The sequence below is a fragment of the Ctenocephalides felis genome, unplaced genomic scaffold (assembly GCF_003426905.1).
Source record: "Ctenocephalides felis isolate EL2017-DRISC unplaced genomic scaffold, ASM342690v1 CF-g0.4_SCAFFOLD_03573, whole genome shotgun sequence".
NCBI classification, from domain to species: Eukaryota; Metazoa; Arthropoda; class Insecta; order Siphonaptera; family Pulicidae; genus Ctenocephalides; species Ctenocephalides felis.
In genome coordinates this window covers 15,265,591-15,289,645 of record NW_020539727.1, presented here as the reverse complement: position 1 = coordinate 15,289,645, position 24,055 = coordinate 15,265,591, and the positions used below count along the sequence as shown (strand labels likewise).

At 29.1% G+C, this 24,055-nt stretch overlaps 5 protein-coding genes across 5 annotated transcripts in view; 3 read left to right on the top strand and 2 right to left on the bottom strand.

Moving 5' to 3' along the window:
* LOC113389049 (ribokinase-like) overlaps positions 1 to 5,469 on the top strand; it is a 9,817-nt gene extending 4,348 nt beyond the window's left edge. Inside the window, 1 exon segment of the mRNA XM_026626098.1 lies at positions 5,270 to 5,469. Coding sequence (XP_026481883.1) covers positions 5,270 to 5,437 — 168 coding nt within the window. The 3' untranslated portion in view covers positions 5,438 to 5,469.
* A 1,040-nt stretch (positions 5,470 to 6,509) lies between these two features.
* On the bottom strand, positions 6,510 to 7,844 carry LOC113389610 (zinc finger protein 525-like). Its single transcript, XM_026626629.1, has 2 exons — positions 7,205 to 7,844; positions 6,510 to 6,985 (listed from the first exon to the last, which is right to left on the bottom strand). Exons 1-2 carry the CDS (start codon positions 7,842 to 7,844, stop codon positions 6,510 to 6,512), a joined length of 1,116 nt encoding a protein of 371 aa, XP_026482414.1.
* Positions 7,845 to 8,156: 312 nt separating this feature from the next.
* Positions 8,157 to 9,373, top strand: LOC113389231 (zinc finger protein 525-like). The gene has a single exon (XM_026626289.1). The coding sequence runs from the start codon at positions 8,231 to 8,233 to the stop codon at positions 9,308 to 9,310; it is 1,080 nt and encodes a 359-aa protein (XP_026482074.1). The 5' UTR covers positions 8,157 to 8,230; the 3' UTR covers positions 9,311 to 9,373.
* A 2,557-nt stretch (positions 9,374 to 11,930) lies between these two features.
* LOC113389103 lies at positions 11,931 to 14,462 on the bottom strand. Its single transcript, XM_026626162.1, has 2 exons — positions 13,045 to 14,462; positions 11,931 to 12,981 (listed from the first exon to the last, which is right to left on the bottom strand). The coding sequence occupies exons 1-2, from the start codon at positions 14,267 to 14,269 to the stop codon at positions 12,020 to 12,022; spliced, it is 2,187 nt and encodes a 728-aa protein (XP_026481947.1). The 5' UTR covers positions 14,270 to 14,462; the 3' UTR covers positions 11,931 to 12,019.
* A 639-nt stretch (positions 14,463 to 15,101) lies between these two features.
* LOC113389037 (protein Smaug-like) lies at positions 15,102 to 23,898 on the top strand. The gene is made up of 7 exons (XM_026626086.1): positions 15,102 to 15,276; positions 15,359 to 15,886; positions 16,383 to 16,563; positions 17,108 to 17,948; positions 19,777 to 19,939; positions 20,017 to 20,290; positions 23,440 to 23,898. Exons 2-7 carry the CDS (start codon positions 15,415 to 15,417, stop codon positions 23,855 to 23,857), a joined length of 2,349 nt encoding a protein of 782 aa, XP_026481871.1. The 5' UTR covers positions 15,102 to 15,276; positions 15,359 to 15,414; the 3' UTR covers positions 23,858 to 23,898.
* The last annotated feature ends 157 nt before the right edge of the window (positions 23,899 to 24,055 follow it).

Below are 24,055 nucleotides of genomic sequence, written 5' to 3'. Positions count from 1 at the left end.
ATATTTCAATTTTTATTAGTTAAGTAGATTAAATCACTGGTTTTGGATTCGATATCCACCTTGAACGGCTTGATATCAAGCAATATATATATATATATACTATATATATACGTATATATATATATATATATATATATATATATATATGAATGGTAGAATCTTGGATTTGTGTATATTTTGTAGAGTTTCGAACAAGAATCCAAAAATAATACAAAATAAAAAAAACAAGAAAAGTTTTTAATAAACAATTTCTTTATTTAATTATTTGTTTACTGTCAACGTTTCGAACTAGGTACGTTCCATCTTCAGGACATCTGTCAATGATCATGTTCTTGACAGATGTCCTGAAGATGGAACGTACCTAGTTCCGAAACGTTGACAGAAACAAATAATTAAATAAAGAAATTGTATTAAAAAATTTCTTGTTTTTTTATTTGTGTATTTTTGGATTCTTGTTCGAAACTCTACAATATATATATATAATATATATATATATATATATATATATATTGATTGTTTCTTATATGTGCTTATATGTATGTTTTTGTATATACATTATATACATGTACTTGCGTATATGTTCGTGTATATAATTGTATGTACATAAATATATGGATATATGCATATGTATGTATGTGTATGTATGTAGGTATGCGTATGTATGTGCATATATACATACATAATAATATTTCTCAACATTTGCTGAAGCAATACATTCCCATTTTTCGTAAATTACCAATACAAGAGCCATAAAAAATAATTTTTGCCTAAATTCCGTACATATCCCTTACATCTGGCCGACAGAACTCCATATCAGTGTGTTAAAGTCTTGTGAAGTCTAAACATTTACAAATATCCTCGGAAAAAATCGAGTGTTTTTAACAAAAAATATTAGTGATATGGATATATAAATTATTACAGGTAAATAATTTTTGCTTCTCATTTTTATATGAAACCTTTTTTAGTTAATTTTTATTACTCTTTACACTGGTACATAATCCATTCCTTTATAATTTTTCTAAATAATCTGTAATAACCATCATTAATTAATGTTAATCAATAGTTTTAAAAATCATTGTCTTTGACAGAATAAACCTGATGATGGAACGTATCTAGTTCCGAAACGTCGTTATTAAACATCTTCAAAAAACAAATTGTTTTTTATTATTGGATTTACTGTTCGGAAAAGAAACAATCAATATATTGAAAAAATCCAGGACTTATCTATTGAATATATATATATATATGTATATATATATATATATATATATATATATATATATATATATATTGTTAACGCTTCATTCCCAACGCTGGTATAATTATTATATTTTATTATCTCCATGTAGGATAGCGACAATAAACCCTCATCCCTTATTATATAATTTAAAACGATAAAATAATCCCTTTCATTGTTACGCATCCTGTCCCAAAATCGGTCATCATATCAGTAATCCATTTTTCCTAGAATTTTTATCACCTGTCCCTAACTATATCATCCTATCATCCTTATATTTCCAAGAAATTCGCACTACCTGTACCGAGTTTAAATTCTCCGTATCATGCAATCACCAACCAATACCTGATCGGTTGATAAATGTAATAACCACTGATTGGTTCCAAAATTGTAATGGGGTGTCCTTAATTCCACCAAATGGGCCAATCAGAAAAATTTAAAAAATTATAAAATCTATATAATTTAGTATCAACTAAAATTTCACATAGCTAAGATCAGTCGTAAATTAACACTCAAAGCTATAACATCTAATTAAAACTTCAACCATCTAACATCTATAAATCTTAATATTTCAAATATACAATAATTAAACAGTTATTCATCATCTTTTATTTTTATTATTCAATCGGTCTGATATAGCCAATAACTAAATATATCTGGTCCTTCGAAAAAGTGCAAGTGTTCAATAGAGTTCGGCAGCATCCAGATAGATCACGAACTTCTTAAACACTTTGAACCTATCTCAACAAATACTTCTTTGGCCATTCAAACCGAATGGTCAAATTACTAACCATATATATATATATATATATATATATATATATATATATATGATTTGGTAATTTTTGATGTTGAGATATATGAGTAAATTCTTGTAGGGCAATACATCAAAGAAACTAACTGCAAGTGGAATTCTGTCAATGGCAATTAAAGCATCGTGCCTTAAGGCAAATTGCTAGAACGTCCCGTACCAAAAATTATTATCTTTTAAAAACGATACATTTTTGAAAAAATTTTACTTCGAAAAAATACGATTTTTGAGAAACTATAAATTTGACAAAAAATTACTTTTTTTTGAAAAAAAAAATTAAAAAAAAAAATTCAAAAAAAAATTATTTTTTAAAATTTATATTTAAAAAAAAATGTTTTCTATATTTTGACATATTTTGGAAGATCTGAACTTTTTTTCAAAGCAATCGTACTGCTTTAAATGCATAGAGACAAAATATAAAGCGCGTAAGCGCCGCGCCGCTGTCTAACGGGTGAACATTAGTACGGAACCCATAGGAATGTAAACAAAATTTTTATTTATTGTTAAAATCTCTATAAAATATCTAATAATTTGATGTGCATACGTCTAATGATCATTTTTGACATCCAGATGTCATTTTTTTAACTTTTTTCATTAAATCTCCGAAACCGCTAGACCTGCCATTATAAAAATTTGATCAAATCTTCATCTTGTTTATACAAGTAAAATATTTTTTGAATTATTAAAATCGGACGCTCCGTTCTATTAAAAACTGAGGTACCGTTTTTGCCCCATATCTTCGGAACGGCTAGACCTACCTCCGCCAAAAACTATTCAGCACGTCTACTTATCAATACGGATCGAATGTTTTTTAAATTATTCAAATTGCTTCATTCGTGTTCCCGAAATCGTCGACGAAAATTTGTATCCGCACACACATACATACTACGCACACACACACACACACACACACACACACACACATACATCCATTTTTTCTAAGGTATGCCAAAATATTTAGAAACCTCTGAAACGTAAAGATATATAAAAATTTTCATTTTCGATTTTTTTGTTAAAAAAAAAGATTTATAAATAAGATTTTTTCTTTGATGTATCGCCCTACAAGAATTTACTCATATACATTATCAAAATCAAAATGTCAAATGTTTATTTACGACCAAAATAAACAAAATGTTAATTTCAAAATTTTGATTCAACTTGTCGCTAAGTTATAAAATTCTAAAAAACAAATAGAAACAAAAATAAATGCTGAAGGTTATTTATGTGTTCTGTGAGCATTGTTTTATACTGATTCTTATTTTTTGAATTATTTCTATGTTGAGAGATTCTTTTGTGTAGATTTTGGATAGTTTCGCCAATGTAAAACCCTTGGCAATTTAGACAAGATTTTCGCATCGAATTTAGATTTTAATGTAGAAAGAGTAGTATCTGAAGTCCTCTAATATCATGTTTAATGAAAAGTTTTTTCCGTAACTAGTAAAGATCGTTTATAAAGAGAAAGGTAATATTTCTTACTTTGGATTTTCAGTTGAAATGTTATAGCGGTTTTGGGTTTATAAAATACTGTTTCTGGTTATAGATTGGATCCAATGTTGAGTATAAGAATTTTTACTTGAGATTTGTGATACTAATGAGAGGTTGTTCTTCAAAAATTTGCTATGAGACAATAGTATAGCACGATTTATTAAGTTGATAATGGTGCCTATTTTAGTAGAGAGAGGATGGTAGGAAAGATAGTTTAGGTAACGACCTGAGTAAGTTGTGGTTTATGATACCAATTATTATATTATTGTTTTTGCGGTGAAGGTGTATATATATATATATATATATATATATATATATATACAGGGCCGGTCCTGGGGTCCTCAGCGCCCGCATGCAAGTTTTGTTCTAGCGCTCCCCCTCCAATAATTTTAACTGTTTTAACAGTTTTTCATTAAAATTATATAAATATTCATGATAAGTTTTTTAATTAATTTTTAATCATTCTGGATTTAGTACACAAAAAATTAGATATAACCTAAAAGCGCATAAAATACATTGATTTTAAATTTATTTAGACGATTGAGACGATTCGCGGGTTGATCATAATCAAATATTTTTAAATTATCAATTATTTCTAACGTATGTGTAATATTAATATTTAGGCTTTGAAACATTTAACTTATTTATTACGCGATTTATTCTATAGAGCAAATCACGCCAAAAGAGCAAAAAAACTAGTCTTTGATTTTTAAACATAACACTCGTATTTCAAGTTTAAAATTAAATTTTATTTTAATTTATCTTTTCACTATTTACAATTATATACAAAATTGCATCGTAAACTTCTCTTATTGGTATCGTAAGGGCCAAATTCTATCCAGCTTTACTTTCCCATCAGATTGAGAGTATCAGATTATTGTTTTAAAGTTAAACTTTTAACTTATTTTTAAAGTATTATTCAAAGATTAGTAAAAGATGCAAAGAAATTATATTTGTATCCGTATTATTGCTGCATAGTTTATAATTGAATTATGTATAAAAAAAGCTTAAAGATTTTTGTTCCTAAGTACATTTTGCTTCCATTTTTCATATTTGCTTCATAAACCTAACCACGCATGTCTTCAACGTTCAAAGTTCATCAGATTTGAAACATTTGCAACAAAAACAGAAGTTACAATTCAATTCTAATAATGAATAAAAAAGCCATTTTCTAAACACTGACTTCCCATTTTCCATTTTTTTTATTATAATTAGTATATATTTCTTTAACAAGTTCCATTTCAACTAAATCAGCTCGCCATTTTTCACCAATAGCGCCCAATAATTAATTTAAACTTTCGTAGGTTTGCTCTTACGGGATTGAACACTAAATAATTTCTTTTTCGATTCCTCGTTAACTTCAAACGAAGAACAAAAAAAAGTACATTAAACAATAAGCAGAACAATAATTCACAAATTCGCAGAGTTATTTTGGCTAATTGTTTCTGTTGAAATCACATTGCAAATTGAATATGCATTTTGTGTCTCATAGTTAAGTTGGATTGTTTATTATAATCTATTAAGTATTCTAGATTTTATATTTAAAAAAATATATAAATAATATATTATAAATTTCATTTCCGAACCTCGTTTTGGCGCCCCCTAAGGCGTGCGCCCGCATTTTTTGCATGCATTGCATTCAAGGTAGGACCGGCCCTGTAATATATATATATATATATATATATATATATATATATATGTATATATATATATAGTATTTTTATTTATTTTTTTAGGGTGCAGGCGATGCCTTTATTGGAACTCTGGCTTATTTATTGGCTTACAAAGAGGACATGTCGATGAAGGATAAAATAAGGGTAGCATGTGCTGCAGCTTCGGAATCAGTTAAATATATTGGAACACAGTCGAGTTATATTACTGACTTATCCCTTATAGAATTATAATGTTTATTTGGAAATACGTTTTAATATGCGTGCCTTGAAGATGAAAAGGAATTATATATATATATATATATATATATATATATATATATATATGATATATTAGTTTTGATGTTCTTGTAGGGGGATACATCAAAGAATAAAAAGCAAAGATTTATAAATTAATTTTTAATTCCAAACGTTTCGACATTCAATTTAATGTCATCATCAGTAGATCTAAAAACAGTGTAAAAATTAATATAACTGGGCAATTATAAGATTTGTGGATTGGTATAGGAACTATAAATATAAGAGAAAAATTAACAGAACAGCCACACTTAATAACCAAATGATAACAAAAGATAGTAAAGGTAATAAAGATAGAAACTAGATATTAGATAAAAAAATATATATATATATATATATATATATATATATACATAAATGCATATATATGCCTACACGTTCATATGAATACATATATACATATGTACATATATGCATACTTAAAAGAATGTATATGTACATGTATAAATATACATATACCCATACATATATAAGCAAACACACATACATGTACACATATATATACACACACATTTCATATATAAAAATGATAAAAATTCATAGTGTTGACGAGTTAGTTGTATAAATGTTATAGCTACTCTCTAGTGTTGTGTACACATCTTTAGATGTAAACTACAATTTTTTGTGTGAACGAAGTGGAAGCATCTATTATATCAGGAATTGATGTTAGCAATGTAGAGTAAGTTTAACAATGGTTAAATTAATAACTATATTTTTACTGTAATTATTTTGTTGCAGAGAAGCAAAAACACAGCTATTTCTATATTTTTGCAAAGAGGTTGCGGGACAATTATCATAACTCTGGGTGCAGAAGGGGCAGTTTTTGCCAGTCAAGAAGATCCAGTTCCAATTTATGTTCCTGCAAAGAAAGTTGCTCCTACTGATACAACGGTTTGTTTTGATGTTTTTTTTTTTATTTAAAAATTCAATGTAAGAATATTTTATAACATGTTTCCAAATATTTACTAAAGTTCAATTTTTAAGTTCAATTTAACAGATTTGTTTAGATTCATTGATTTTCATTACTCTTCCGACTGTGAAGTGCCATGTGTTTCTTCAAATTGCCTGGTTGATTAAATCCCTGATTGCATATTTCACATTTATAAGGAGTCTCTCCATTATGAATCCGCAAGTGTTGTTTCAGAGATCTTAATTGCTTGAATTTCTTACTACAAGTATTGCATTCATGAGGAAATACTTCATTGTGTATTAGCATGTGATCTTTCAGATGATTCATTTGTATGAATGTCTTCTTGCATGTGCTGCACTCATGGGGGCGCTCACCACTGTGAATGCGCATGTGAGATTTCAGAGTACTTGAATGTTTGAATGTCTTCTTGCATATACTGCATTCATAGGGACGCTCACCACTGTGAGTGAGCATGTGATCTTTCAGATGATGTATTTGTATGAATGTCTTCTTGCATGTGCTGCACTCATAGGGACGCTCACCACTGTGAATGCGCATGTGAGTTTTCAGAGCACCTAAATGCGTGAATGTCTTCTTGCATACATTGCACTCATGGGGACGCTGACCACTGTGAATGAGCATGTGAGCTTTTAGATGACTTTTTTGTGTGTATGTCTTATTGCATTCATTGCATTCATGGGGATGCTCACCACTGTGAATGAGCATGTGATTTTTCAAAATAAATAATTCTGTGAATGTCTTCTTGCATATACTGCATTCATGGGGGCGCTTACCACTATGAGTGAACATGTGACTTTTCAGATGGCTTAATCGTATGAATGTCTTATTGCATTCATTGCATTCATGTGGACGTTCATCCCTATGAGTAAGCATGTGACTTCTCATACTACCTAATTGCGTGAAGGTCTTCTTGCATATACTGCACTCATGGGGACGCTCACCACTGTGAATGACCATGTGATCTTTCAGATGACTTAATCGTTTGAATGTCTTATTGCATTCTTTGCATTTATGGGGACGTTCATCACTATGAATAAGCATGTGACTTTTCAAAACACTTGATTGTTTGAAAGTCTTTTGACAGATTTTACATTTAAACGGACATTCATCGCTATAGTTAGGCATGTGATCGACCATATGCTTTGTCAGATGATGTGATTCTGCAAATGATTGATTACAAATATTACAATCAAAAGACTCCTGCTTGACTTCATCTTCAATTGTCACCTCGGAATTCATGAATCTTTCTAAACACGTGTCATTATCCTCAGAACATGATTCAGATTTAACAATTGCATTAGGGACATCAAATTCATCCTCAATTTCACGTTTAATATCTTCCAGTGAATATTGTAGCGGTTCAGTTTTAATAAGTGCCTGATCATTCACTGACATAATTGTTTCTTCTGACATATTTAAATTTTTTCACTGCTTATATTCACTAAATATTTACTAAAATACTTGTGGGCTGAATAATGATCTGCTTTAATCAACAATCTTTTAAGATATAATAAATGATTTCAACTAAAATTTAATTCATTAATTGACATTTGAAGCATAGAGACATAGATAAACAAAATAACGAATAAACGAAATAACGCGCCACTTGTTAAATGTCAAACCAAGATAGATGTCTCATCTCTCTAAAAGCGTACTCTCTATGCTTTAAATGTCAAATAATGAATTAAATTTTATTTATAATCATTTATCTTAATGAAAATGATTATATTAAACTAGATCAACTACTATTTTTCGTAAATATTTATTGAGTTAAGTATAAGCAGTGAAAATATTTAAAAATGTCAGACGAAACATTTATGTCAGTGAATAATCAGGCAAATATTAAAATTGAATCACCAGAATATTCACCGGAAGATATTAAATGCGAAAATGAAGATGAATTTGATGCTCTTGATGCTATTGTTAAATCTGAATCGTGTTCTGAGGATAATGATACATGTTTAGAAAGATTCAATAACTCCGAGGTGACAATTGAAGATGAAGTCAAACAGGAGTCTTTCGATTGTGACATTTGTAATCAATCATTCGCAGAATCACATCATCTATCAAAGCATATGGTCGAGCACATGCCTAACCATAGCGAAGAACGTCCTTTTAAATGTGACGCCTGTCAAAAGACTTTCAAAGAATCTAAAGGGTTGAAAGCACACATGGTCATTCACAGTGGTGAGCGCCCCCATGAGTGCAGTATATGCAAGAAGACATTCATACAATTGAGGACTTTGAAAAGACACATGCTCATTCACAATGATGAGTCTCCCAATAAGTGCATTATATGCAAAAAGACATTCACACAATCATTTAATCTAAAAACTCACATGCTCATTCACAGTGGTGAGCGTCCTTATGAATGCAGTATATGCAAGAAGACTTTCATACAATTGGGGACTCTAAAATCTCACATGCTCATTCACAGCGGTGGGCGTCCCTATGAATGCAGTATATGCAAGAAGGCTTTCGCAAATTCGGGGACTCTGAAATCTCACATGCTCATTCACAGCGGTGAGCGTCCCCATGAGTGCAATGAATGCAAGAAGACTTTCTCACATTCAAGTACTCTGAAATCTCACATGCTCATTCATAGTGGTGAGCGTCCCTATAAATGCAGTATATGCAAGAAGTCGTTTACACAAGCATCTCATCTAAAAACTCACATGCTCATTCATAGTGGTAAGCGCTCTCATGAATGCAGTTTATGCAAGAAGTCGTTTACACAAGCATCTCATCTGAAAAGTCACATGCTCATTCACAGCCGTGAGCGTCCCCATGAGTGCAATGAATGCAATAAGTCTTTCATACGATTAAGCAATCTGAAAAAACACATGTTGATTCACAAAAGAGAGCATCCATATAAGTGAGAAATATGCTATAAAAGATTTAATCAATCAAATAATTTGAAGAGACACATGGCACTTCACAGTCGGAAGAGTGATGAAAATCAATGAAATCTAAACATATCTGTTGAATTTAAATATTTGTAAACATGTTATAAAATATTCTTGAATGTAATGGAATGTATAAATAGTAAACTTCACATAAAAAGTATTTATTTAATCAAAGAAATTATTACTCATAAGTTTATAATTTTTAATTTTTATTTGTTAAGTAGATTAAATCACTGGTTTCAGATTCGATATCCACCTGGAACAGCTTGATATCAAGCAATATTGATATTAGATTTTTATTCAAGATTACAGGTCTTAAATACAATAATATATACTCAATTTTGGCACTCAGATGTTTCATTTGACTTCATATATTTTTACAACTTTTGTTAATAAATTTCTGGCATGGTAAATAAATGAATATGTATATATATATATATATATATATATATATATATAATTTGAGTTTAATATTCGGGCGTAACATCAATAAAAATAGTATGAGAGTTTTTTTTAAGTTTATTTATTTAAAATCCATACGTTTTGGCTAGCATCTTAGCCATCATTCAGTGGTAACCAAATTAAAATTTTGTATCCTAATATAGCATATGAAACCATTATTAATCCATGGTATGAGTATGAGTGCACATTGATAAGATATATATTTTTTAACACAAACATCACAAATGGTAAAACACACTAATAACCATGATAACTTGTCGATAAATTGTCGAAATTTGATTTTCTATCCTAAACTCCGAAGAATAAATACATAGTTTCGACAACTTGTTAAGTATATTATATTATATATATATATATATATATATATATATATATATATTACTGATCTATCCCTTATAGAATTATAATGTCTATTTGGAAAATTTCTCAAAACTCTAATTTTATTTCGTTATTAACATTTTGCTTGAAAACTTTTATTCTAAGCAACGAATCGCTTCTTCGGCGACTCGTATCTCGAAACACTCGTAAGTCGGGGTACTTCTGTAGATTGAAGGATAAGTTTGTCTATTATCCCGCGTAAGTCTGTAAATACTTGTATATTGACACCTAAACGTTGTCTCAAAACCTACATATGTTTCGTACACGCTACCATATGCAGGTTTTGGGACAGTTTTATGGTGTCAATATACAAGTATTTACAGACTTTCAGCTGGGTATCTCGAATTCCGAGATTCTTACCTAATTCAAGCTTAAATGACTGGACCATATATGAACAGTGATCGACTCCTTTATTTATTGCAACATTTATCCTTTATTAACTTCCCGAAGGAGAAGTTTATGTTTTCATCAAAAAATCCGACTCGTTAATTTTATATTTTCTCGACGTTTCAAGCCATTCTGAATCGAATGAGACCAAATTTGAAAAAAGTATGTGTGCGTGTGTGTGAACAGATATTTTGCCGGAAATCGACGTTTTCTCAAAAACGGATGGACCGATTACAAAAATTTAAAAACAATTCGATGCATCGAGTTGTGGACTATTGTTTATCTAATTTGCGCGACGATCACCCAAGCCGTTTCTTTATAAATCGCAGAAAAGTGAAAAAAAATTTGTCTACGTTTTAGCCCGCAATTCTGGATCGATTTTGAAAATTCAAAAACCGTTCGAAAGATATTGGTTGGGAATCGTGCTGATTAGTTTTTGGTAGAGATCGGCTGGGCCGTTGCCTTGTAATAAAGTTTTAAATAAAAATTTCGACGATTTTTATGATTATTTTTTTGACGGTAGATACCATAGTCTTCTAGATCATACTAAAATATTACGGCCCTACGACAACTCGTTTAGCTTTAAAAATTCGTCAAAGTTTGCAAAAATTGGTATCGTTCTTTTGGCATTTGTCAAAATTAGAACTTTGATCGACGTTTTCTTAAAAACGCCTGAACCGATTTCAAAAATTTAAAAGTCATTTGATGTATCTCAATGAGCACTGTAGTTTGTCAGTTTCGTGAGACGATCTGCCGAGCCGTTCCTTCGTAATTTGAAAAAGAGTGTTAAACTTTTCACCCACGTTTAAGCTTATTCTACCGAATCGATTTTAAAAAACCAAAAACTGTTCGAAAGATATTATTTGGGAATGATACTGATTAGTTTTAGGTGAAAATCTACCGAGCCGTTTTCTTGTAATTAACTTGTAATTTGGCGATGTATATCATGGTCTTACTGAAATATTACGGCCTTACGACAAGAGGTTTAATTTTAAAAATTCATCAAAGTTTGAGAAAATAAGTAGTTCTGTTGGCGTTTGCTAAAATTAAAATTAGATGATTTACTTGGTATATAACGATAGATTACTTGGTCTTAATGAACATACTAAACGATTAACGTCCTACGAAAATTGGTTCAATTATAAAAATTATTGATTTGTGAAAATTTGCTTTTAGAAAATACTCCGATTAACGTGTTCTTTCGTTTTCAATTATGTATAATAAATCCACACGGAATACTTCTAATCACTCATAAATTAATTTGTTTATTATTCATTAAGTCGATTATTTACACATATCGATATGTTCATGTAACTTGCCTCAAGGCTAAATACCAATACCAACTATTGAAAATAAAAATCTGAAATAAAATCTTCATAAAACAATAATCAATATATTTTGTAAAACCGATACAAACAAATTGTGTAAAATACAATTCTATGTCTATTAATATAACTATGCTATGATTAAATCATGTTTCAAATTAATATGATCAATAATATCTAAAAGAATTTCGATATCTTTCACATCCCTCACTTTCAAAGGCGCTGCACAGAGTCTTATCGAAATGCCATCCATACTAATTGTATAATCACCATTTTTAAAAATTGTAACTTTTCTATCTACTTCTGATGAGACACTTTCATTTGCGTATACCAGTTTGTAACGTTTGAAACTGAAGCTGGACATTTTAATTATTTCAGAAAATGTACTGACGTATTTAATGATGTCGCTCTCGTCGTAGTACATGATGGTTTCTCTGCCTCCTAATTGGAAGCTACCAATGGCTCTATTTGTGCTGGGCTTTGCTGTGACTATGTTGTGGCGTAGGGAGCAACACCACTGGTGCGAAGGCATTTTAATTCCATTCTTCATTTTGCTTATTCGATAAGCAACACTCTCAAACGGAAAGTTCTTGCGTGGGGCCTCAAAGGGATCTGTGAAGTCATTGTTTTGTTGCTTCTCTAGAATCAACCCGTAGAGTTTGGAAGTCGAATCAGGGATAAGAGGATTTGTTACTGGTTCTATAACATGCGCTTCTGGTTCTATAACATCCTCTAATTGTGGCGGATCTTGTTTTCTTCTTTTTGGTGACACCGTTTCGTCAACATCAAGCTTCCTTTTTGGGGTCCTTGGAACAACCAAAGTATCACTAGCAAAATTCACTCTTTTCTCCCTCTTCAACTTGTACGTTTGGTCACTAATTTTGTCATACTGATTAAAATTTATCATCTTCAAGTTCACATAAGACGAGAAGAATCTTTTGTCATATTTTGCACTCAGATCTGTTACAACCGGTTGGACTTCCGGTTCTTTTTGCAACACAGGTTTAATTTTTGCAATCATTCTGTTCACCAGTCCACCTTTATCTAATTTTATCGGCTCTCTTCTACCGGTGATGATGAATCTTCTGTTACCTATAACGATTTCACCGTTTTTATCAGCTTGCATGAACTTATTTTTATTTAACACTATTCTACCTTTTTTTATCACACCCTTGATCCGTTTCACAGGTGAGATAATGGACTCTGATGTCGGTTTATCTTTATTTGCATCTTTATTTTGTATTATTGGCTCATCGTCTTCATCATCTATAACAATAGACTCATTTTCATCAAGCTTTTTGCTAACTTTGTCTGAACTGCTGTCATTAGTTACTTTTGAACTGCTGTCATTAGTTACTTTTGAACTGCTCTCATTAGTTACTTTTGAAATGCTGTCATTAGTTACTTTTGAACTGCTGTCATTGGTTACTTTTGAACTATTATTTACTGTAGCACCAGGTTTATCATTTTGCACATTGGTTTCTGATATTTCAACACGCACAGACCCATTTTCGTCAATTGTTATAACCGACTGCCCTAAATGAATTGATTGTGGTTGTTTATTGCTTTCCTTGTTCTCTGTTCCATTTTTATCACTCACCGGCTTGTCTTTACTCACAATTTCATCATCGTCTATTACTATTGGTTCAGTTATGTTCAACGGTTTTAAACCTAGCTTTTCACTACACACCGGACGAATTATGGGTTTTGTTTTTAGTACAATAGCAGTCACCGGGCTGTCTTTTGTAGTTAATAACTTTCTATTTGGAGTGGTAATGGAACTAGTTTTATTGGTGTTTTGTGTACTGGATACTACTGGAGTAATTGTTACCGATTTTGTTATGTCACTACCTTTTTTATACATGGATTGGATATCATCTGTTGTTATGGTCCGCACGTTAGCTATTTTTATAGGTCCAGTGTTTTGTGTTATTGGGCTCTTTAGGTTTGTATCAGACTTATAATTAGACTCCGATGGTGTTATTATCCTGGTTTTGACTGCTTTTGGTCTAATTTTTTCTGTTGGCGATTTATTTCTTGGCGTGGGGACTTTTGTACCATCGTTTGTATTAGTCTTTAACGTTCTCTTTCTACTACCTCTGTTTTTAATTTCATTTATATCAACAATGGTGATGGTTTCCACAGTTTTGGAGCCCTCACTCATTTTGGTTATGTTATCTGAATTTGCTAAGACTTCCTCATTTTGCGATCCAGCATTTAGAATATTGAAATACATTGTCTTTAAAGGTGTGTATTCTAATGGTAGTATTTTAAGTACGAGATCTTTATCAGGTTTGGGTTTTGTACTACATTTTGGTGGATCATCGTTCAATTCTACAAATCTTTTTGGAGGTCGTCTGCTCCTCTTTGTGGCGGACATTTTTTAAACGCGAACATTTATAACTGATTTAATTTGCACTGAGCATGTATAAAAATTTAGTTTTGCATCATATAACACTAAGAAATAACATTTGCACACACAAATTGTTTACCACCATGTTTTGATTCCAGCAAATTTTGACGTAAATAAGTGCGCGGTCTTTAACTACTGCCAACTTCAAAACAATGGCTGTGTTTTTTGAATATAAAACAGTAAAATAATAAACGATAAATAAATAATAACGTATTTAATTGTCTTTTGATGCTATAATTATTTCATAAATCTTCATACCTAAACCAAACAATAATATTAGATAAATATCATTACGTGAGGGCGCTGATAGAAGCAAACGCACGTCAAGATGGCGGCAAATTAGAAAATTGACAGGTGCGAATTTTTAAAATACCTAGTGTATCGAGTAATAATAAAAGAACTAAAAAAATTTGCAAGTAAAAATGAAGCAATAATTATAACAAAAACAACAAATAAACATTTGATACAGCATGTAACATACCGAGTGTGTTTGTGTTCTTAACAACACAAACTGTTTTTGAAAGACTAATCAAACCATTATGTTTACTTATCTATGAATCAAACTATATAAGCACTCTTTTATTATCTATGTATATAAGACTATTAAAATTTGTTTGAATACAAAAAACGTGACTATTATTAATATCATTATTATTTCCCCTTGATTTCATTTTATTGTTTGAATTTCAATTCATTTTATTTTGAATGTTTGTATTTTGGCGCCCTCACAATTAAACCCGCCTGAAGTTAGATGCATCACAATCAGTTTCGAGTGCGTCTAGTCTGTCACTATCCTATGTTTTCTATGCCAATTTGTACAAATGGTGTAGTAACATTAAACACTTTTTAATCAATTGTGATGAAGGGCGAGTCATTTCATCACCAAAAATAATAGTGCGCGAAAAAGGGCTTGCACGCTTACCAAAAATCATTACCGGATTTGCAAGCCCCCAACGCGTCAACAAAACCATCAAGTAAGTTTTGTCAATCAGTTCTCATATATTTCTTATAAGAATTCCATGGCTGTGGATGTTATAAACAAGATTTTGTTTGCAGGATTGCCCGGCAGCCGATTTATTATAATTTTAACAAAGTAACTCAATTTATTTAAGATGAAGTACTCTACATCAATGAGCACAATGAAAAATTCGAACGCCCTGTTCTGTGAACAGGTAGAAACTATAACTAATCTTTTTCAAAATTGGAACGAGTGTGAGCAAACTGTTGTTTTATATGCCCTGCTACGAGGGATTCCTTATCAGAACTTAAAGTTCTTGCAAATGTGTATTGAAAATAATCTACAAAATGTTACGTATGGAGAATTCAAAACTCTGGAACAGAACGCTAATAATGCTAATTATTTAAGAAATCTTTTGAATGGCTCTGCTGGAAGTGATATTGGTAATCAGATGATTGATAGTGAATCATTAGGTATTAAGAATTCGAGTTACAGGAATATGCAAAAGCAAATGGGAAGCGATAGGCATATGAACTTCCTTATTGATAATGCAATGTATTCAAATGACAAAATGCAAGATTATTGTAAGAATGGATTTCAAGATGTGACCTTAGATTATTTTAAAGGTAAACCATAATTTTATATATATTATTTTTGAAAGCTGTCAGTACCATCTTTCTGGTTAACCTAGCTTTATTTGACATATTTTATTATTAGAATTAACCTAATATTGACCATATTCAGTATTGTTTATTATTTTATTAAATGCAGCATTGGCCAGGAGGGGCTATTTTTACTTGTATCAATTTTATTTAATTACAGAAAAATACATATCTGCGCATCAGTTATGTATGCGTTAATAACTTTCTACGAGTCATTTAATTTGAGTTTTTGCATTGCTTACTCTCATTTTTATTGGGAAATGATGAAGCAGCAATATTTTCTTTAATTTACTCACTTTGTTCTTTAATTTACTCACTTTGTTCTTTAATTTACTCACTTTGTTTCTTCAATTTACTTACTTTGTTCTTTAATTTACTTGTGTCTTTCATTTACTTATATATATATATATATATATATATATATATATATATATATATTTATCCATTATCATTCCTTTAGGGGTAATTTTACCTGAATTTTTGCATTGCCTACCTCTTCTTCAATTGGGCAACGACGAAGCGAAAAATGTATATTTATCCCTGGTACCTCAAGCCGTAATTAGGCCTGGTTGTGAAGATTTATGCCAACAACTATTGTCTTATTTGCTTATACATCCTGCTGTGACTGGTGAAGATCGAAGGTAAGTTATAATAAAGGTATAAGAAATAATTGTTTTCTTTTGAATGTTTTTATTTGAACATCTACAAAATGTTACAAATGATATCGAAAGCATTTTCCTATACTTTCCTTTGAATTGCTTTACTTTTATAAAGTTTTTTTATACATAATGTAAATAAATATAAGTTTATTGTTTAAAATATGTACTCAAATTTGGGTTTAAATTAAGAAGTATTTAAAATTTTAATATCCAAGTGTATACAGCAGTTTTTGCTATATTATGGGATTTTTAATTATAATATAGTCTTGTTTGCATCCGCTCATAATGTATAATAAAACTTAATAATATTTATAAATATAGTAAATAAGAAAATAAATAATTATTTATTTCCTTATTTTTTTATTTGTTCTTATTTTATTTATTTTTATTTCTTTGCTCATATATTCATTTTTCTTGATTATTTCTTTAAGTAAATATATATTATTAATATTTACCTAATTATTTACTTTATTATTATTATTCAATTTATTTGTTTAATTTGCACATTAGCTTTTCACCTTTTTAGGTGTTTGACTCAATATCTTCATCATCTGCAAGAACATATAGCCCTAGGAGGTGCTACTCAACCTGATATTACATCGTCTATCAAAAATGGTGATGGTTCTGCTTGGTCTTTGCACAATTCTCAGAAATCTTTGAACACCGATAAACCTACAACCAATATTACAACATCATATCCTTCATGGTCTAATTTTAATCCTGACTATGAGCAGCTCACAAAAGAGGACTTTGGTAAAACCATTGGCAAAAATGTTGCTTACACAAAAACAGATTCCAGTAACAACTTTGATGATGATTCACAATTGTCTTTCTCTAAAAACGGCACTGAAATCGAAGATTCAACCACAGAAAACATACAAGACTCATCTGGCAATAATGATTTCTTTACACAAAACTGTAAATTGTATAATATAGCCCCAAAAGCGACCGAATCTCCTGTGAAAACACACAGATCAAGCAGTTTAACCCCTTCATCAGACGACGGTATACTATTCCATTCAAATGAAAATTTAAGTCTGTTAACTTTAATGCAGAAACCTAGAAGTTACTCCTTATCAAGTGAGCATAACGCTTTATTAAGTCCTCATAATTCTTTGATCTCAAGCGGATCAGAATCTAGGTTAGATGATTTTAAGAATTCGTCGGCTAAGACCACTGCAAGTAAAAATGCTGGCATGACTAATATAGCTCAGTGGTTAAAAAGTTTAAGGTTGCACAAATATATATGGTTGTTTTCGAATACTTCTTATGAAGATATGATGGCTATCACCGAAGAATACCTTGCTAGATTAGGTGTTACCAAGGGGGCCAGACACAAGTTGTACCTGAGTATACAGAGATTAAAGGTAATTCAAATTGATAACGAAATTCTGATGAGTTTTCTCTTCTATTTCACTTTTTTTTTTATTTAATATTATTTTTGTATTTATTTTACAAGATTTTTGTTTACTTAATTGATTTCTTCATTAAATTAAATATTTTATTTTTTTTCCTTGATTTATTTTTTTATTTTAATAGATTTATTTTTTGTTTTACTCGATTTTTTTCTTATTTTTATAGACTTATTTATTTTTATTTCATTTGATTTATTTTGTTTGATTTATTTATTTGTATTTTACTTGATTTATTTAGTTTGAATTATTTATTCATTTATTCTATTATTTTAATTTCTTAATTATATATTTAAATATTTATTTTAATCAAATATATTTATTCACTTATGCATCATTTTATATATTTTTATATTTACTTTATTTATATAACTATTTATTTATTTACTTGTTAATTCATTTATTTATTCACTTTTTTATTTAATTCATTTAATTTGCTTGTTTATTTAATTTACTCATATTTTTTTAACTGTTCAGTTATTTTATTTGATTATTTAAGCAAATATTTATTTACTTGTTTATTTACTACATTATTTTATAATTTACTTTTTTATTTATTTATTTAGATTGCTCTGGTTTATTTAATCATTTACTCATTTTACTTATGTTTTCATTCATCTACTTAATTTTTTATTTACTTTTTATTTACTTTTTAATTTATTTACTTTTTAATTTATTTACTTTTTAATTTATTTACTTTTTAATTTATTTACTTTTTAATTTATTTACTTTTATTTACTTTTTAATTTATTTACTTTTTAATTTATTTACTTTTTAATTTATTTACTTTTTAATTTATTTACTTTTTAATTTATTTACTTTTTAATTTATTTACTTTTTAATTTATTTACTTTTTAATTTATTTACTTTTTAATTTATTTACTTTTTAATTTATTTACTTTTTAATTTATTTACTTTTTAATTTATTTACTTTTTAATTTATTTACTTTTTAATTTATTTACTTTTTAATTTATTTACTTTTTAATTTATTTACTTTTTAATTTATTTACTTTTTAATTTATTTACTTTTTAATTTATTTACTTATTTATTTACTTACTTTTTGGTCGAACTACTTATTTATTTACTTTATTATTCAATTACTTGATTAATTATTTACTTATTTTTTCATTCATTTACTTAATTTTTTATTTACTTCCTTTTTTTATTGATTTACTTCTTTTTATTTTTTAACCTAATTATTTTTTTAGTTATATTCATTTATTAGCTAATTTAATAATGTGCTAATTTTTTATTTATTTACTCACTTTTTATTTATTCAAGTATTTACATACCTAATTATTTACTTATCAATGTACTTAATTTATTGGTTCATTTATTTATTTGCTAATATATTTATTTCGATTATTCTTTTATTTAGGTAAATATTTATTTACTTGTACATTTAATTTATTTACTTATTTATCTATTTAATTCATTTACCTATCTATTTATCTATTAAATTCATTTAATTTGCTTACTTGATATATTTGTTTATTGTACATGCTCAATTTATTTTACTTACTTTATTTTTTTATTTTATATACTTGATTTGACTTGGCTTGACTTTAATTTATTTGATTTATTTTACTTAATTACTGGATTTACTTATTTAAACTACTTTAATAAATCAATAAGATTTATTTTACTTCTTTAATTAATTTATTTTACATAATTGATTGATTCATTTATTTATTTATATATTTATTTACTCACATACTTGTTTATCCTTAATATTTAATCTTTTATATATTGATTAATTAATTTATTTTATAATTTAACAGGAACGTTATTCAACTTTATGCAATGTCGAGAGAGATTTAATAAGTTCACACGGATCAACAATGTTTGCAGCTTTGGAAGAAATGAGATCGGTGATTGTTAGTCCCATAAAGCCACACACTGACGATGATATTGTTAGACAATTCATAAAAGTCTTAGATATAGGTATAAAAACAGTTCAATCCCATCAAACTGTAAATGCATTTCTTCAATATGTATTGATCAATGTATTATTTTTGCAGTTTCATCTTTCTTAAACAATAATCTAATGAATGCCGTGCATGATGAGGAATGTTTGGCTTTATATTTTTGGGTCTTGGATCGGGCTATTGGCAATGAAGCTTTTGTTGCTCATGTCGGTTTACTCAAGAATATGAAATACAATACTATTAAGATGAACCAGTACCAGAATAAACTGCAGTACAAGAATGTTTATAATACTCATTCGTTCAATGGACGAGAAAGCCACAGGAGAAATAGTGATTTTACTAACAATGGGAGGAATTCTAAAACTAGGTAATAATAGATTTATATATATATATATATATATATATATATATATATCTTATATATATATATATATATATATATCTTATATATAAAATTCTTCTGTAATGAGATATGAAAGGATAATCCTCCAAAACGATTATAGAGATTTTGATAAATCTCTATGAAGTTTGTTAAGCGATTTTTTTTAGAATTTTTTTATTCATAGAAATATAGTCAGATTGTAGAAATAAATGGAAAAAATTATAAGAAACTGCTTATAATTGAGTGATATTGAAAATACTTGAGGCATTATTTGACATAAAAACAAATGAAGACCGTCATTTTCCAATTATTTTAATTCACTTATGAGCTAAGACAATATTAAAATATAATAAATTTATGATTATAAATGAGAAAAATGTAATGTCTACATTATCATTGCCGAAAAGCAGCTGAGATATGCCAAAAATTAAAATAATATAAGATACATTATATATTTGGCATGTAACAGTCTGCGCATGCGTCTGACAGTTGTGGACTGTAAGTGATTGCGCTCAAAAATATTCAATGTGACAGATTATCTTTATTTATGCAGTCGTGTTTTGCATTACTTTACTAAATCACAATACAAAAAAAAATTGCTTATTCAAAAAATTCTTTACAAGTTTCATTGTGTCAAAAATTCATATGTTTGGTATTGTATACAGAATATTTACTCAAGTCAATGCTGCGTTTTGGGTCTGACTTTTTTTTACTGTACTCCAATTTGTATAAGATTCTGGAATTAAGTTCATCTTACACTTCCAAAAGTGATAATAATTTACTCCTTTGCCACTTCCCAGGGAAATGACATTTCTTCTGAGTGGTGTAATTTTACGTTTTTTCAAAATAACGTCGGTTATTGATAAAAGAACTAATTATAAGAGAAAAATGTTTAAGCATATACTTCTCAAGTTACTGGCTACTGAAAATTCGTTTTTTTTGCGTTTTTTATCATTCTTAGCTCAAAAATATACCTTTTAACGAAAATCATATAATGAACAAAATTGTATCGAATAAAATTTTAATAAATCGGTGTTTTTTAAAGTGTTCAAGAAACAATATTAGGATAGATATAACTAGTGGGGTGGGTGGCATCGTGCCTTAAGGTAAATTGCTGGAACTTCCCGTACCGTAACGAAATGTTCGAGGAATATTGAATGTTTTCAAATAGATTATTATAAATATTGTAACATTGTCTAATATTTATAAGAATTATATCAACTGAATTGCAGAGTTGAAATTATTTGTTTAAAGTGTATTAGAACTATAGTCAGAATTAAAAATAAAATCTGAATTATTTTCGATATACAAAAAATTAAAAAAAAAAAAAAAATTGAACAAAAATTTTTTTTTCCAAAATCAATTATTTTGTTAAGACAAGCAGAAAGTTCTTTGAATCAATTGAATCGGACGCTTAGTTCTCTCAAAAACTGCCATTTTTTGTACATTTAGCTCTGTATCCCCGAAATGGCTGGGCCTGCCTTTGCGAAAAACTAATAACCCCTTCTCCCAATCATTACTAATTTAATGTTTTTTAGATCATTCAAATCCGATGCTCCGTTCTCTCAAAAGCTCGATTTCTATTTTCTGCACTCTTTGCTCCTTATCTCCGTAACTGCTGGACCTGCCTTTGCCAAAAACTAATCAGCACATCTCCTTATCAATAGGAATCGAATGTTTTTCAAACCATTCAAATCGGTTGATCCGTACGCCCGAAAACGTGGGCGAAAATTTGTATCCATACATACATACACACACACAAACACATCCATTTTTTCTGAAGTATGCCAAAACGTTCAGAAACCTTCAAAACGTCGAGAAATGTAAACATTTTCAATTCCGATTTTCGGCCCTTTACAATAACTTACTCTACGGAAAGTTAAAAATGGGGTTTTATAGTGCTCGAAATAAGCTTTAAAATGAGTACTTTTGTGTGCAAAATGAGTGAGCTATTATGTAAATAGATAAACGCATACAATGTTTTTTTCATTTGAATCAAATAGTTTATTTCCACCAAAATTAGAAATAATCGTATTCCATCTAGAATTAACTTGGTTTAAGAGATCTTGATGGATTCTAGAAAATACCACAATTCTAGTACAAACGATTTAAAAAAAAAACTCACGATTTCATGGAAATAAATCCATTAAAAAAAACAATCAATTTCTCATTATGTATCTGAAAGAATAAAAGATAAATATAAAGGTATATGGATGAAAATTCAAGGTCTTTTTCTGACTAATTATTGTTTTTTATTATTTTTTTGTTGCACAAGTATTGATAGAGTTATGATTGTTTAAAGCGCACTCTTTGTCTGTCCAACCAGGATGTCTTTCCAGCCCTTTAACCCTTCGCCGTTTCAAAATAAGAGAAGTTACGGTAAAATTTATGATAGAGAAAGTTGTAGGTCATTTAATTACCTTTAAAATAGTATATTACAAGTTCTGATAAAATCAGAATCAAGAGTTATAATCCAATTAATGCGGTGGGTGGTGACGGAGTGCAAATAGTTTTCACTTCTGAACTTGAGATTAGCCAATTTCCAAAATATCTTTTCAAATTGGAGCCCAGTAAAAAAAAATCGCAGGGCACACGCTTTTTTGTCTCCATTTGCTGCAATAATTTTATTGATCATAGGTTGAATAGAGCACACGTGAACAGAATTTGACAAAATAATTCACACTCTTTCTGAATTTGTTATACCTCTTAAAAGAATTCAATTTCCAGAATATTTAATTAGTTGATCTTAGATTGAATAATGCACATATGAACTAGAATTTTACAAATTCACCTAAGATTTGAACATAAACAATAATGTTTATTAAGTTATTAGTAAGAAAAATGTTCTTTAGAAATTATAATTGCCAAAAAGCAACTGATACATCATTCGAAATTATGAAGATTATAGACTGTTATATTATATACAGATACTATATTATTTTTTTCTGAATTTCTTATTCTGCTTATGCTAATACCATAAATGAATTACAAAATCAGGACATCAAATAGGATATTATAAAGTATAGGATAGGATATTATAAAATGTGGAACTTTTGAATTATAGACTTGGGTACAGGACAACATCTGTCGGATCGTCTAATATATATATATATATATATCTGATTTTTTTCCAGGTGGAACCAATATTCAAGACCCAACCGCCCAGCGCCCCCACCAGCCCATCCTCAGTGGAATCTAGTAAGCAATCACATAGGAAATTTCCAAAATCCTTACCACATGACAAATTTGTACAACAAACCCAACGGTGCAAAACTATATCAACACATCGACAATAACGACAAGCATGCCAAGAGCTCCTCCTATCCCAATTTTAATATAAAACCAGAATCTGCCCAAAACTTTGAGCCTCACCGACACTCTCTAACCAGTCTGGTCACTCCTTTGAATAATGTTACAAACAAACCTCAGCAGACCATTTCTAAAGTCAAGAATTTAGATGAGAATGTATTGAAGAGTAAATCTAGTGTTGTGGAAATCAATAATAGATTGGAATCCCTGTGCTTGCAAATGACTGAGCAGGCTATCGAGTGAGATAATTGACTCGTTTGAAAGAAATTGACTACAGAATAAACCAATGACATTTTTTATTGTGTTAAAGAATTTTATTTACTTTATAAAATAAATATTTATATTATACACTGGTGATCGTTTTATTTGGGTCTTTATATATATTGTAGGACATAATGTGTTGATCTTCAAGATTTATTACTCTGATTGAAAATTTTTAAA

Coding starts and splice junctions, on each gene's coding strand:
- LOC113389610 (XM_026626629.1), bottom strand. CDS start 7,844: ATGTCAGAAGAAACAATTATGTCAGTGAATGATCAGGCACTTATTAAA. Junction 6,986..7,204: donor TCACATGTTCACTCATAGTG/GTAAGCGCCCCC, acceptor TCACGCATTTAG/GTGCTCTGAAAACTCACATG.
- LOC113389231 (XM_026626289.1), top strand. CDS start 8,231: ATGTCAGACGAAACATTTATGTCAGTGAATAATCAGGCAAATATTAAA.
- LOC113389103 (XM_026626162.1), bottom strand. CDS start 14,269: ATGTCCGCCACAAAGAGGAGCAGACGACCTCCAAAAAGATTTGTAGAA. Junction 12,982..13,044: donor CAAGGGTGTGATAAAAAAAG/GTAGAATAGTGT, acceptor AAATCGTTATAG/GTAACAGAAGATTCATCATC.
- LOC113389037 (XM_026626086.1), top strand. CDS start 15,415: ATGAAGTACTCTACATCAATGAGCACAATGAAAAATTCGAACGCCCTG. Junction 17,949..19,776: donor TGAGTATACAGAGATTAAAG/GTAATTCAAATT, acceptor ATAATTTAACAG/GAACGTTATTCAACTTTATG. Junction 19,940..20,016: donor CATAAAAGTCTTAGATATAG/GTATAAAAACAG, acceptor TTATTTTTGCAG/TTTCATCTTTCTTAAACAAT.